The sequence below is a fragment of the Eleutherodactylus coqui genome, chromosome 8 (genome assembly GCF_035609145.1).
Source record: "Eleutherodactylus coqui strain aEleCoq1 chromosome 8, aEleCoq1.hap1, whole genome shotgun sequence".
NCBI lineage: Eukaryota > Metazoa > Chordata > Amphibia > Anura > Eleutherodactylidae > Eleutherodactylus > Eleutherodactylus coqui.
Window position 1 is genome coordinate 146,373,449 of NC_089844.1, and position 15,828 is coordinate 146,389,276.

Consider the following 15,828-nt stretch of genomic DNA (forward strand, 5'->3'; position numbering starts at 1 on the left):
ACTACAGGACTCAGAGAAATGCGGAAAGCGGATTTCTACTTCTCACATGTTACTCTTCAACTTTTCAATTACTCTCTTTCTCTTACAGGGGCCACAATGCAAAATTGAAATCAATGTTCTGGGGCCCCCAGGGGCTGGTGTGTCATACCATCGTTTGGTGCATCCATGCCTACCAATTTAAGTTCACTATTGTTATCTCAATATGGGACACTAGTACTGAGATCTAGCGCTGGATCCGGCTTTTTGACTTACCCTGTGTAAAGGCTCGTTTTGACTCAATGATTATCGCTCAAAATTTGCCCAAAAGCCATCTTTTGAGCGATAATCGTTGTGTCTGAATTTGCCCAACTTTCAGTTTTCTGCTGAATGGCGGTTTTCATTTCGGCTTGAAAACCGTCGTTCAGCAGAACAGCTGATAAGACGGACCGAACGCTGTGCTCTGCCCGGAGACCGCTGAGAACAGCTGATTGCATTGTCTCAGCTGTTCTCAGCTGTCAGCCCTGTCGGCTGAACAAAAGGAGAGGGGGGGGGGGGGAGCTAAGCTTTCAATGATTCGGAGTCTGCACAAAAATGGAGCCTGCTGCGATTTTCCCTCTGCGAGCAGAAACCGCAATTGGTTTTCACTCATGTGCAGGAAGAATCACTTTTTAATAGTATGCTATGGAAGATATTGCTGTGGATCCAGAGGCGGAAGCCCACTCCAGATTCCGCAATGTAAACCCCCCCTATGTGCAGGCGGCCTAATGCGGACTAATCGGGGTAGTGACTTTGGCATCCCTTCCATTCCCCCGTGAGGGGGTTTCAAGGTGATCAAGAATGGATAATCTATTAGTCTACATCCCCAAATCCTTCGGCAAATCAGTAGGCCCACTCTCCCTCTGTAAGTCTGTCCAAAACATATATGTTACCTGTCATCCTTCCAGAGACCTGCATGAAATCACAATGAAAAATGGCATTCAAAGGGGTATTCCCATCTTGGGAACCCTATTTCAATATGTTCAAAATCGCAGTACAATGCACTGACCCCTAACATGTCTATTTCCAAAATGCTCCATTCTCTGGATCTTGCAGATATTGATTCTTCTGTACCCTGGTTGTTTACTGCTTGTTGCCAGGGAAACCAACCGTCTTATCTATGGAATTAAATAGCAGAGGCCACCGGCGCTTGCAAACTTCTTTCACCTAAGGGTGGTCTCACACGGGGGGATTGCCATATCGTCGCGAGAAAATCGCGGCAAAATGTTATCTTAGTTCATGCAATTTTTGAACATCAGCGTTTTACTCGCAAAAACAGCGCTGCCGCTTGCGATTGTTAAGCGCATTTTTTTCACGCGACTTTCTCGCAAGAAAGACAATAGGCCTTTCTAATGTTAAAAGTGCATCACATAAAAATCGCAAGTTCGTGTGATGCGATAAGAAGAATCTCCATAGAAAACATGGGCGATAAAAAAGAGCAAAACACAAAAAGATAGGGCATGCCGCACATTTTATTTCACACATCATTACATGAGTCAAAACATCGCAAATGTGAAGGAAACCATTGAAAAGCATGGGTTTCGTGATTCTGCGTTTTCACACGCTCTCGCATTGCACAAAAAAACACGCAATTTTATTGCCAGTGTGAAACCGGCCTAAGTCTGGTTACCAGGATATCAGGACTACATGATCATTAGCTTTCGGCCCGACCACTATCACTGTGCACTGCTATTTCTTTCTATAGCAGAGACGGCCAGCACTTGCGCATTTCTTTCACCTAAATCTGGTGGCCAGAATCTTAGTAGTGCATGAGCACTCCGACCACCAGTTACCATTGTTCTCTGCTATTTCTGTATGAGGTGGTCAGTTTTCCTGGCAACAACCAGAGGGCAGAGGAATCAATATTTGCAATATGTGGAGAATGGAGCTTTTTGGAAATAGACATCTTATGGAAGAGCGCATTGCTTTGCAATTTAGAACACATTGAAATAGGATTCCCGAGACAGGAATGCCCCTTCAATTCCAGAAGCAGTGCTACTCTTCTCAATTGGCTGGGTCTAGTATTCACTTGAATGGAGCTGAGCTGTAATACCAGACACAGCCAATGAACAAGGATGGTGCTGTTTCAAGAAGAAAGGGGCTATTTTCCCTCTTTTTCTAGCCCTTTTAAGTCTAATCTCTCTTTGTTTTTAACTTTCTGTAACCTTTAATTAGATTTCTTACCAGATAAGCCACCATCCAGTTTCAGATTGCTCTATCACCTCCACCACAATGCCAATTGTAAGCGAAATTTCATCTGTGTGCTGAGCCTCATAGCTCTTCTCTGCATAGTAATATGTCCCTGCAGATATTAAATAATATAAGCTACAGTATTAGAAAAATGATTTGCATCAACAAGACAGGAGGGCAGATTGTACAGATTGAACATAGGAAAGTTTAACCTCTTCAATGTCCTTCACTTAGGACTCTCCAATTAAGCCCTTCACTTCTCTAGACCACTATGGATACAAACAATGCCTTCTTTGCTACTCAGGACTACAAGAGTGAAACCATTTACAGATCCTGAAATGAACCGCTTCAATGCCCTGGACAACTAGGGAAACTTATATTAACTCCTAAACTGCCCCAGACCATCAAGGATGCAGACAGTAACCCCTTTACTGCCCACAATGTGCATCCTGGCCATGACTAAGGACACACATTGCATCTGAAATGCACTTACACTAACTCTTTAACTCCCCCTGATCACCAGGGATGCTGACACTTCAATGGGCTAGATTGCTAGGGATACGTACATTGACTTCTGCCCTACGATAGATGAACGGGGTTGTAGACAGTAATCCCTTTACTCTTCTAGGTCACCAGTGATTCTTATATTTTCTCTAACACTGCCCTAGACCACCAGGGATATAGACAATAACCCTTTCATTGATATAAACCAGTATGGATATAGACATTAACCCTTTTGCTGCCCTAGATGACTGCTTCATTGCCCTAGACCACTGGAGATACTTAAATTACCCCTTCACTGCCCTAGACCACCCGGGATACAGACATAAATTCCATTCACCAGCATAAACCACCAGGAATTCCTACATTACCTCCAATGCTGCTACAGAGCTAATACTAACCTTTTCACTGCCCTAGATCACTAAGGATACATTAACCCCTCTGCTGCCCTAGACTAGAGTTCCTGTAATGAACATACAACCACAAACTTGCTGATTCAACTTGCAGAAGATGTTAATTAAAATTGATATCTTTATAGGAATAAAACGACATATGCTGGTAACCCACAAAAAAATTGCCAACATGTTTCAGATGCAATTTGCATCCATGACCCTGACTAAGGATGCATATTGCATCTGAAATGTGCTTACATTAACTCCTAAACTGCCTTTCACCACACGGGATGCTGACACCCCTTCAATGGGCTAGACCACCAGAGATATTGACATTAACCTCTTCACCGTCCTAGACGACTAGGGATCCTAAAATGATCCTCTTCACTGCCCTATACCACCACGGATTCTTACATTAATTCCTATACTGCCCTAGACTACCAGGGATGCTGATACTAATCCACTGGAAATAAGAAAAAAAAGCTAGTCACCTGCTATAGCAGTACATCCGGCTCACTCCCAGTGCAGTATATAAATCGCAAAATATTAAGACCATTTTCCAGTGCACAGATAATAAAAATTGCAAGTGTTATTTCAAGCCATATAAATGGCAGATATTTTCAATAATGGAGGAAAAACGCACGTCCTTCTGACCCGTTTCAGACTCAATCTAAGTCCTTAGCCATAGCACATGCGGACTCCCACGGACCCACATACATAATATTGTTAAGACAATTGCAGTTCCTCCACATCAGACCATACTTGCATATTCACTAACCCACAAACTAACCATTTAAAGTGCAAACAATTGTATCCACAGTAACATGTTGGAATCCAATAGGAAGAAGAAAGTAACTAAAAATACAACAACATTAGGCTGGATTCACACGAACGTATATCTGCTGGGTTTTCACGCCGAGCCGATATACGTCATCTCTCTCTGCAGGGGGGAGGCTGGAAGAGCCAGGAGCAGTGCTCTGAGCTCCCGCCCCCTCTCTGCCCCTCTGCACTATTTGCAATGGGGAGAGGCGGGACGGGGGTGGGGCTAATTCTCTGAACTTATCCCCGCCCCGTTCTGCCTCCGTTCATAGCAAATAGTGCAGAGGGGCAGAGAGGGGGTGGAGAGGAGGCAGAGAGGGGGCAGGAGCTCAGTTCCTGCTCCTAGCTCTTCCATCCTACCCCCCTTGCAGATGAGGATGACGTATATCGGCTCGGCGTGAAAACCGAGCCGATTTATGTTCGTGTGAATCCAGCCTTAATATATGTTTGTCAACATACTTAATAGTGCAGCATAATTTTTCTTCTGAGATTTAGCCCCAAGGCAGTCGTATTTGGAGATTATAGATCAATTACGCCTCTTTTATGTAATAAAGATACTCAAATCTCCACCTCGTTCAATCCCCAATGTTTTTAATGACTATATAGAACCATTATGTTCCACAACCAAATGTCGGGACAAATTGGAAATATTGTGATTATTAGGATTTGAGATATCTTGTAGATGCTACAAGGAAGTGGGATTTGCGGTTTTAAACTTTTCTGCCCTGAACTACTTCACGAGGTGTATTCAATCCCTGTAACTCTAGTTAATGCCAACTGATCTGAGAAACTTAAGTCCATAAATTCATTCCTCCAATATAGTGGTGGCTTGATCCTCTACTTCTATTTAATCCTGTTGGATTCCAACATGTTATTGTGGATACAACTTTAAATGGTTAATGCATGGGTTTATGAATATGCAAGTATTGTTTGCAACTGCATTGGTCTAAATGATATTATATATGTGGGTCTGTGGGAGTCATGCAGGTGCTACAACTAAGGATTTAGGTTAAGTCCGAAACGTGTCATAGGGGCTTGCCTTTTTCTCTCTGCTTCTGGGAATATTTGGCTTTTATATGGTTTGAAACAAAGCTTGCAATTAGAGATGAGCGAACGTACTCGTAATGAGTACTTACGCACCCGAGTACCGCCATTTTCGAGTACTTCAGTACTCGCGCGTAAAGATTCGGGGGGCGCCGGGGGGCGGGGAGAGGAGTGGCGGTGCGGGGGGTAGCAGCGGGGAACAGGGGGGAGCCCTCTCTCTCTCCCTCTCCCTCCCACTCCCCGCTGCAACCCCCCGCGCCGCCACGGCGCCCCCCGAATTTTTTCGCCCGAGTACGGAAGTACTCGAAAATCGCGGTATTCGGGCGAAAAAGGGGCGGGGCCGAGCACGTTCGCTCATCTCTACTAGCAATTTTTATCATCTGAGTGCTGGATGATGGATTTTATATTTCATGCTGATATTATCCCCTTCACTACCCTAGATCACCATGGACACAAAAGTAATTCCTTTGCTCTGCTAGACTCCTAGAGATCCTGAAATGAACCCCTTAAAAGTTGTTGATCACCAGGAATACTTACATTAACTCCTACACTGGAGATAATCAGATATACTAAGTACCTGGTGGCTATGTGGCACTGTGTATCTGGCTGCTGTACAGATAATTACAAGGTGTAGTATGTTACACTAGTCTCATCTCAGAAGAGTTTAGTTGGAACTACATTTTCATGCAATCAGTCTGCAACTTATCAGGAATTTTCTTCATGCTATTTACTCAACTAGTGTTACATCAGATAAACAACAGTATCAGGCATGAGGACAAATATTAGGCAAGGTTTCATTGCTTCCTTGACCAACCTTTAGTGAATGATTTCCTCTTTGCGTTATTATCTTCTAAAGAACTTGACTTTCTTAGGTAAGGAGCTGGAAACCAGGCCAGGTATTTCTCTTCATTCTCCACCAACCACCAGCCTAGAAGAAAGCAGCAGAAGACTAATCTTTCAATTTACTGAGTGATGACTCTTTTCTTATCACTAGTGAAATATAGAACCTACCAGAAGGATCTTTGACCACAACATCAATACATTGATTCTTCTGCACCTTGAATGACCTGTTCTTGGTGTCTTTGGTCTCAAAATCATCGATGCAGATGTAGGTTTCTGACACAATGGGCTGTGTGGTGGGGGGCTGCTGTGACCTGGGTGGGCAGATTATCTCTTTTGGCTTTTGGTCTTTGTCTGACGGCATTATCACAATGCTGTAAATAAGGAATAGTCATGATATGGTTTCAGGGAAGTCTAAGATGAGAATTCGAGGATAAGTCAATGTCTTTCCAATACATGATCTTCCAGAAAGGACCCACTGCTATACAGACCTGTTTTCCGGAAAGGATGGAGTAAGGTCTTGCTTGTTGGGAGAGAAAAACTGGATAACCTCTTCACACTGGGAGATTTTAGAATCAGTTTGAAGAAGTTGATTGGAATAAATTCCTAATAGATGGAGCCTCTCAAGGTGCCGATTGGAAGATTTACTGCGGAACAACAAGGGGGCATCTATAAGAGCAAACAAAAAAGACATTGGTCAACCTTTCCAACGTTAATTAAGGCCAAGTGTTAGGTCTCTGCAACACAATGCCTTTGGCCATGTGAATGGCGTGGGTCACCAAGTGAGTCATACCATAATTGCATTTTATGTGTCTCTTTGACACAAATACGCAACCCTGGGACAAAATTTGTCCACAGACTGACAGGGGAAAGTCATATTACCTAGTGCCCTCCTTTTCCTAGTTCAGCCCCTAATCTGCTTCCTCCTGGGGCCCTTCTTCATATGTCCAACATGGCTGCTGTGATTCTTGGACTATCCGAGAACAGAGGGTGCATTGGTAGTCTAAGACATTGCACACTGCTTTGATTGGCTAAATGCTGTAATGCTTTCTTATAAAGACATCTGTCACATGACTGTTGAGAGAGTATAAAGTTATGCCGAGGCCTTATGGTATTGTATAACCCAAGGTGTTGGTGTGCCAATGTTGACCGTATTAGTGAGTCCGAATTGCACAACTCCATGCATAGCTTGCAAACATTCTGTTTTTTTACAGGAGTGTTCCATGAAATTGACCCAATAGGGCGTATCTTATATAAATATGACCTAAAGAATGGGTTTTCGGAGGAGAGAAAGAGTCTTTGTTTTGTAACTTTTGCTAATCAGTTGTGGATGAAAGAACAAAACCAACAAAATAAACCAAATCATAAAATCTTGGTTGCATTGTTGTCTCACATTTTAATATCAGGTTGGGTCTCAGAAGTGAATTCCCCACATTAAACATTTACTATTAAATATTTGACATTTCCTGTTCCTTGTAAAATAGCAGTGTCTATAAAAGTATAATATTAACATAACCCATCAAAAAAGTTCACGCATCTATGGGTTTAGGAAGAAGATAAAGCCTCCATTGTGCCACCAACTAATCCAACAGGAATGCGCAACACATTTCTTCCTAGCAATAAAATGGTACGGAAACCGGCTGCAGTGCAATGGCGTAGCTTCAAGCTCTTGAGGCCGAATGCAAAAACTGTAGTAGACACCATTTATCATGTGCCATTTACAATGTCAGACTGGGGTGCCTAGGGCCCACTGGAAAAAGTCATTCTGCGGGCCCTCTGTACAACTGCATGCAAATATTATCTGACTACCATTTGCCAATTCTCCATACACTTCAATGGATAGGTGGCTGTGCTTGTGTGCAGTCATGTCTGCAATGAAGTATATGGAGAATACAGCAGACAAGGTAGACCCCCACTCTCATAATAGGTGAGGATTCCAGATTTGATCATTTTTGACACAGCTTGTGAAGGACGAGTTTACATGCAGAGACCATAGCACAGCCCAAAACTGGGCTGCCATGCAGTTTTAGAGGTAGCCTATCAGCTGCTTTGTGCCCCATAAACAAAAGCTATGGGCTCATAGGAACTGAAATGCTGAATCATGGGATGAGAGTTTTATATTTACCCCTGCTGGGACATAAATCATAAATCATCACCAATACAGGCAGCCAATAAGCAGCTGTGTGGGTTACGTCTGATGCTACCCAGTGGTCTTAGCGCCGGTATGGACTGTCATGCTGCCCGATTGAAGAAGTATTGTACAATGGCCTGCACCAGGGCTTGCGGAGGCTTACTTATGTTCATGAGTCCACCCTACAGAATTTAGGCCCTGGTAATTGTATCCAACCTTGTACCTGGCTCAGGCGCTCACCGGGGAATCTAGAGGCTCCCCAATGGGCCATTACAAGCCTGGCCATTTATAATACTAGTGCCTTCTTATGTGGCAGAGAAGGTAGAGGAGGACTGGCTTCCCATGAAACCCACTAATTGCACCATTCTTTTTTCCATTCTGTCCCTTTCTCACCTCTCGGTATCTGTTTAGTGGCAGCGCACATGAAAGAGATCAACAACCCGCGAGCCAAAGCAAATACTGACATCAAACACACCATAAAACATTTACAACGTTGGTATCATAACACGTGAAGAAATCCGAATGATGAAGAGAATCTAGAAGATGTTGAGCGTCACACCCAACTCTAAACAGGGCAGATCTTCCAACGCTTATTTTTGCATGTTTCTCTGCAAAAACTGCATTTGTTAAAAGAGGATTTGTTTTATTAGTTCACTCAGGTCAGATAGGGTATCATTTCCCCTTAGGGAAAGAACCTAGAAGGTGTGAGGAGATTTATAAGGTCATCTATGCTCCTCTGGGAAATATGCAAATGGAAAAATGGAACAATGCCTCTGCAGTGCCACCTATTGGAAGGCAGCATTCCTGCAAGACAATGTCAGACTTTTTAACAAGTCTTGTAACAATGACTGGGACTTATGAACCAAAGCAAGCCCTTTTCCACTTAATTTCAGCTCAGGAGACATAGAGAACGTAGCTTATAGTGACAAATTTCATTAACTCTAGATTGTTCTGAAGAGTGATTAGATGAATACCAATAAATTAAAAAAGTCATTCCCTGCCATGAAAATTAACGTAATCACAAAAACACCTTTTTCCACGGAAGTCTAGCTCAGGAGAAAGTGTTACTGATGACAAGGCAGCTGATATCATGCTGACTGAATTATAAGATCAGACTGGTTTCTATAAAAGGTGGATGGTGCTTGAAATCATTGTCTTCTTCTATTAATCATGGTTACCTCTAAGAAACACATTCCGTCATCATTGCTTTGTATCACAAGATCTTTACAGGCAAGGGCACTTTTGGTTGTAAGATTGTCCGTAAATCAATCATGTATTGGATCATCAAGCAGAGAGATTCAATTGCTGTGAAGAAGGCTTCAGGGCACCCAAGAAAGTGCATCTCCTAAAGAGGCTCAGCTATGTGATCAGTTCCACACCAGTGCGGAGCTTCCTCAGGAGTGGCAGCAGTCAGGTATCAGTGCATCTGCATGAACAGTGAGGAGAAGGCTTATGGAGGCTGACCTGGTGTTAAGAAAGGCAGTAAAGAAGCCACTTCCCTCCAAGGCAGGGGCGTAACTAAAGGCTCAGGGGCCCTGATGCAAAACGTGAGCTGCCCCCCTCCCTCTATCTGTATCTGTACCCGTACTCATACCTAAACCATGCTGCACAGAGACCTAACTTGAAGCTTCTGGACCCCAATGCAAAACCAGTAACAGGGCCCCTAACTATAATGCTTTATTCATAGTACTGGGCTCCCTATATGGAGAAGAGAGGCCTTATGGGCCCCCTAAGGCTCCTGGGCCCGAGTGCAACCGCATCCCCTGCACCCTCTATAGTTACGCCCCTGCTCCAAGGAACATCAAGGACCGACTAACATTCTGCAGGACGTATAGGGATTGGACTGCAGAGGAGTGGGGTAAAGCTATTTTCCCTGATGAAGCCCCCGTCTTCTGGCATTTTGTGCAGGATCTGCAACGGAGGTTCCATTGCTGATGTCAAAATCAGCCTAAAAGATGTAATAACACTGAGGCAGCAAACTTTGTGAAAACTAAAATTTGTTTCAGTTTCAAGCTTGTAGCCCCAAGTAAGTGCCGACTCACATGAGTGTATGCGTTAAACACTGCGTGTATAGGACAGCGTTTTACCGCTGCGTGAGCCGGCTATCATTGTGTAGGGCAGCAATTGTGCACTGTGCTTGACAGCATGTCTCCCTCTTGCTGTCATGCACAGTCTGCGACTTGTTTCTCCTTTTATTTAAATTTCCCACTCTGTCGCTTAGCGACGTTGTGTATAAATGTAATTACGTAAGTACAGCATTTATTACGCGCCCATAAGAATGATTGGGTTCTATTGTGCATAATATGCTGTAAAATAGAGCATGCTATGTTCCGTTTTTACTCGCTTATGAGGGTGACTACGCAGCGGTGTTTTTTCCTGCAGGGGTCTATGGGACTTGCAATGTCAAAATCGTGATTTTGCGCAATCGAAATTTTAACATTACAAGTCCCATAGACCCCTGCAGGGGAAAAAAACGCTGTGAATTTCGCAGTGAAAAAAAGCTGTAGTGGGTAGTCACCCTAAGGGCGCCCACCCACTGGCGATTTTTTTCCCTGCAAAATTCGCAGCATTTTTTTCTCTGCAGGGGTCTATGGGACTTGTAATGTTAAAATCGCGATCGCGCAAAATCGCGATTTCGCGGTAAATTGCGATTTTGCGCGATCGCGATTTTAACATTACAAGTCCCATAGACCCCTGCAGAGAAAAAAATGCTGCGAATTTTGCAGGGAAAAAAATCGCCAGTGGGTGGGCGCCCTTATACGCAATAAAAAAACACTAGTGTGAGTCGGCCAGTGAAAATCAATGTACTTTCACTGACTCCATTCACCGTGTTCTATGCGTGCGTACTGCGCAATGAAATTACGCTGGTGTGAGCTGGCACTAAGGCTTTTCTCATTTTATCTGTATACAGTTTAACTGCTGTGTTATGAAAAGTTTTTCAACTTTCTAATATACTTTGTGTTCAAATTCATCACTATTTTCAAGATCCCTGCTTGCTGTCAGTAAATGGGAATATTCCCCAGTGACTACATACCAGACGTAACAAATCTAAGGGTTTGTTATCATAGCATCCAGTCTAGCTAATCATCCATGAGCTAAACTGCTTGGATGCCAGACTGATACATTTTACCTGCACTGATACATTGTAACAAACGACAGGATTGTGTACACTGGAGATAATTGTAACAAACTCTCTGCTGAGAAGTATTAGATCTGCACAGGTTTTCAGCCTGTGGAAGTAAACACTAATGTTCCAATTCAATGACAGCAAGCAGAGATATGCAAAGATCTTAAAAATGCTAAAGAACTCAAGCAAAAAGTAGATTAGAAAGTTTCAGAACTTTACACTGTAGAATGGTGAACCTTTCTTGCTGTGAGATACATGACATGTACATTACAGGGACAGCGGAGTGTGATGTCAGCACTGTCACATACATGACAGATCATTCTGTAAAGGCGCCACTTACCCTTAAGTATGGGGAGGATTCGCTCTGCCTTATGGACGGCGCCCGCCTCCAGGGGGAACATTTTTGTAAGTGATTTCTAGATGATCAAAGCAAAGATTGAGAATTATACTTATATCCTTAGTAATTACCGCCAGCTACAATAGACGTCTTCTCAGATAAGATCACATCTGCTCAGAGATAATGATATGCTGGATTCCAGGGAGTACGCAAGACTAAAGGTACCTTCAGGGCGCTTTCACATGGGACGGAATATCCCGCACCATAATCCACACTGCTAACATGCTGACTTTAATGCGGAATTAAAAATGGCAGAATATCCGCAGTTTGGCGTGCAGATTTTGGTGCAGAATTCCAGCGCGGCTTATTCGACAACGCTATTGCGGAATATTCTGTCCCATGTAAGCGCACACTTAACGCGGAGGATAGAACCTATTGATTTCCTTAGGTTCATTCTCATTTTTTTTTGCGGGTGTCCATACTGGCTGTCACAGTTGGTCAAACTGACCATATATGTTTAGTGACAGCAGATGAAGGACAGGCGATCTTTCCGGGAACGTTCGCTCAAAGAGAGATATTTTGTCTGACCATTGGACGAAATTTTCAAACATGACCGACTCCTTTCCAGATGATGACTGTCATCGGGCTGCTGAGATGATTGCTCATTGGGAAACTTCTCCCTAACGAACAATTGTTTTGGTTCACATCAGGGGCGTAACTATAGAGGATGCAGGGGATGCGGTTGCACCCGGGCCCAGGAGCATATAGGGAGCCCAGTACTATGACTAAAGCGTTATAGTTGGGGCCCCATTACAGATTTTGTATTGGGGCCCAGAAGCTTCAAGTTACGCCTCTGGTTCACATCATCCATTTTCATCAACTTTAGTATAATGTGGACATAAGGGCTTCTTCATATAAGTGTATGCACAATTGCACACAAGGCATTTGCGCCATGAACTAGTCTTTTTTGCCCATATCAGCATATTTTACTGTACTTGTTGAGCATGCAGATGAAGAAAATGAGAACAAACCCATTGAAGGCAACGGGTTCCATTCTCTGTGTATTGCGTGCACACAAATACGCCCGTCTAAAGGAGCCCTAAGGCTGCCCATACACTATAGGGCTGAGGGCAGTTACAGACAGCCATATTTGCAACTATGCTCACTGACACGGAGCGTGGTTGTGCCTGAACAATTTTTTTTTTCTTCACTGGATGCTCAAACTCCTCACCAAAGTGCAGGAGTTTGAAAAAAAACAAAACGCGAGAAGGTCGATCCTGCCCTATCTTTCCCGCACATAGTCTTATCTTTTCTTGCCCGTACAATTAACGGGCGAGAATCCTGATAGTGATAACGAAACTACTAAAATCCATTGAAATCAGTGGTTTTGTTTTTCCCGCTATGCGGCCATGATTATTACGGCCGCATAATGGGAGAATAACATATTCATTTGTTTAAGTCCTTAGACTGGCTAACACTTATTCCCCCCGACCCTTCACATGTATGCTTAGTTCGGTTGTACATGTGCTTTCAATTGGGAGAGGAAAATGAGGGCTTACACAGACAAACGTATGCGCAAATATGCTCGTCGCATGAACAAGGTCTGAGTCTTCGTCTTTGTGGCATATTTTTTTACTGTTCAAACCCAGCGCTATTGCGTGCAAGAAAAATCCTTTCTCGCACGTAGGAATTGCATGTGAGAAATGCGCTTGTGAGAATGAACCCGTTTGTCTGTTTAAGCCCTTGGGGCGCTTTTACACGGAGCGATTTAACGTTTGCACGAACGGACGATGTCATTCATTTGGACTATTTATCTGACTACAATCATCACATAAGTTTAAAGGGAGCCTGTCAGCAGCTGGGGAAACCAATGGCATGTAGGGAAATTTCAGTTATAGAGTATGTATAATAAAGTCAGTATGGTTTAATCCTTCCAGCACTGTATGGAAATTACTGTTGTACCGTCCTGGTGAGGGACCCGGGCAGTCTTTGCTGTCTGCAGTCCCCAGCCATTCTCTTTATGATTGATGGGTGATGTGGATAATGAAGGAGACATCATCCACAGACCTGTCCAAATTTCGCGCAGCCATGAATTGGCGCATCACAGACAAATCAGTTGAGTCTGCCCACAATAGGTCTAGGTGATGTCGCATGCACTGGATCGTGGCTGTGCAAGATTTGGACAGGTCGTCCACTTTACCTGTTAATCATAGAGAGAATGGCCTGGGATTGGAGAGCACTATGGCTGCCAGAGATAGCCAGGGCCGCCTACCAGATTAACATACAGTGCAAGAAGGATTAAACTTGATTCTTATAATACATGTGGGTATTATGGGCTTTATTAAAAAGCCTCTGGCATACTCCATCATTTAGTTCTTCCTACATATTGGCTTCAGGCTGCTGTATAATGCTCCATACCTTGCATTGTGAATATAAAAAAAATGAGAATAAAAGAGACTTACGGAGAGATCCTTGAAGCCATCATATGTCCTATATATAAGTATATTATTACAGTCCGACCACAGAATGGAGAACATGAAGAGCTGCAAGAACACAAGAAAAATATCAATTACAAACATCTAAAAACGCATTTTATCCAAGATTCCCATCTGGAGAACTCAGCACATTATACAGAACAACTATTGATTTCCATAAGAGCTGTGTAATGCTTTATTTCCCCAGTGGGGGTGCTGCAGGGAAATTAAATACTTGCTGCTAGGCTTCTCATAGATTACACATTATCTATGGGGTCCCATCAATGGGATTGTGCAAAGTGAACAAATTATAAAATACTGGTGCATCTCAGAAGAGCCGTGGAAGGGTAGTCCGCAAAGGGAAGGGGCAATATTACAGGGTGAGGGCAAAAGCTACAGAAATGGGAGCCTACCTTCTGACTTTCATGCTGCACCAGTCCTACAGCATTGGCTTCCACTGGGTATCGACTCATAGTTCCCGTCTGCTGATACCTGCACAGCCACTGAGCTCCTTACATCTTCAGCCCTGGAATTCATATAGAGGAGGGGGAGGAGGGCCGACTTCCCAAGAAACAGCCTTTAGTTGAACCATCCCTTTCTGTGCCTTTCTCACCTCTCGTCTGCTTAGTGGAAGTGCAACTAAAAGAGACTAACAACCAGAGTGCCAAAGCAAATACTGCCCCAACATCAAACACACCGCGCAATACTTACAATGTTGGTACCATAATGGGTGAAGAAATCCAAACAACAAGGAGAATCTAGAAGATGTTGAGTGCCGGGCTCAAGTGCACACGGGGCAGATTCTCCACTACGGAGTAAAATCTCCCTGGTGTCACACAGTATGCGCATTTATGCGTTCTTTGCTCTACATACTCGCACAATGAGCGTTACGTATTTGTACGCAACTGTTTTACTGTACTTAACGCGTGAGAAAAAACATCTTGCGCATCTTCTTCTTCACGCAAGAGAATAAACAGCTCGTTCTATTTTTCCTGTGTATTTATGATGGGGAAGAGCACACATTGAACTAATTAGACTAATTGCCCATTTCAATGAATGGAAGCATGGATGTGTTTTGGGGCTCTTTCACATGAGCGTGTACCATTTTGCGTTCTCTCTGCCGCGTCATAAAATTGCATGAATGGCCATTTTTCAGCAATTTTACCCAGTGTTTTCGACCAGGAGTAACATTTTTAGTGAAAAGATTCGTCACACCCTGAAAAATCGTCGCTCTGCAAGAATCCTCGGGATGCCTTCCCATGCTGCTTATGCTCCATTTTTAACGGTGCTGATGTATTTACGCATTGTATAATCGCTCATGTGAACGAATGCATTGGGAACCAATGTTTCACATGGGTAGCATATGTATACAGCCCAGCGTGAAAACACGGTATATAGGCGCTCGTGTAAATAAGCCCTAACATTGAACCCCAGCTCAGCAGCCTAATTAGTCCTGGTGTTAGCAGTTAGCAGCACAAAATCGAGCAGTAATTCGCATGATTTTGTGCGGACCCCCATAGACTCCTGCTGAGCTTCAGGTGCGCAAATGTGTACAAAAATAGAGCATGTCGCATGTTTTTACCCTGACGAAGGGGAAGAAATTTTTCTTGTTCAGGTGCAACTACAACGCTCCGTACCAGTGAGCATAGTTGCGCCTACGGCAGTGTGCAACACCCCAGATGGGTACCCCAGACACTTCACTAATGTGTAGAGCTGGGAGGGTTAAAAAGTGTTGGCTTGTCACGGCGGCACTTACCAGGCTCTGGTCCCTGAGGGATATCACATAGCCAAAGCCAGAGCTGGATCACAGGCCACCTTTGACACCCCTAGGATAGGGAATGCCAATAAACGGGTTGATGGGGGTAGTAGTAGTTATCACTGGTGACTAGAGATGAGCGAGCACCAAAATGCTCGGGTGCTCGTTACTCGGGACGAAATTTTCGCGATGCTCGAGGGTT

The 15,828-nt window shown here is 43.7% G+C and overlaps 1 protein-coding gene across 1 annotated transcript in view; it reads right to left on the minus strand.

The window, feature by feature from the left end:
- Positions 1-14,406, minus strand: part of LOC136577950 (SH3 and PX domain-containing protein 2A-like) — a 33,244-nt gene extending 18,838 nt beyond the window's left edge. The window contains exons 1-7 of the mRNA XM_066577862.1: positions 14,284-14,406; positions 13,859-13,939; positions 11,400-11,475; positions 6,293-6,470; positions 5,973-6,175; positions 5,776-5,889; positions 2,200-2,317 (exon numbers count right to left, since the gene is read on the minus strand). Of these exons, the coding sequence (XP_066433959.1) occupies positions 2,200-2,317; positions 5,776-5,889; positions 5,973-6,175; positions 6,293-6,470; positions 11,400-11,475; positions 13,859-13,939; positions 14,284-14,343 (830 nt within the window). The 5' untranslated portion in view covers positions 14,344-14,406. The remainder of the gene's footprint in view (positions 1-2,199; positions 2,318-5,775; positions 5,890-5,972; positions 6,176-6,292; positions 6,471-11,399; positions 11,476-13,858; positions 13,940-14,283) is intronic.
- Positions 14,407-15,828: the final 1,422 nt, after the last annotated feature.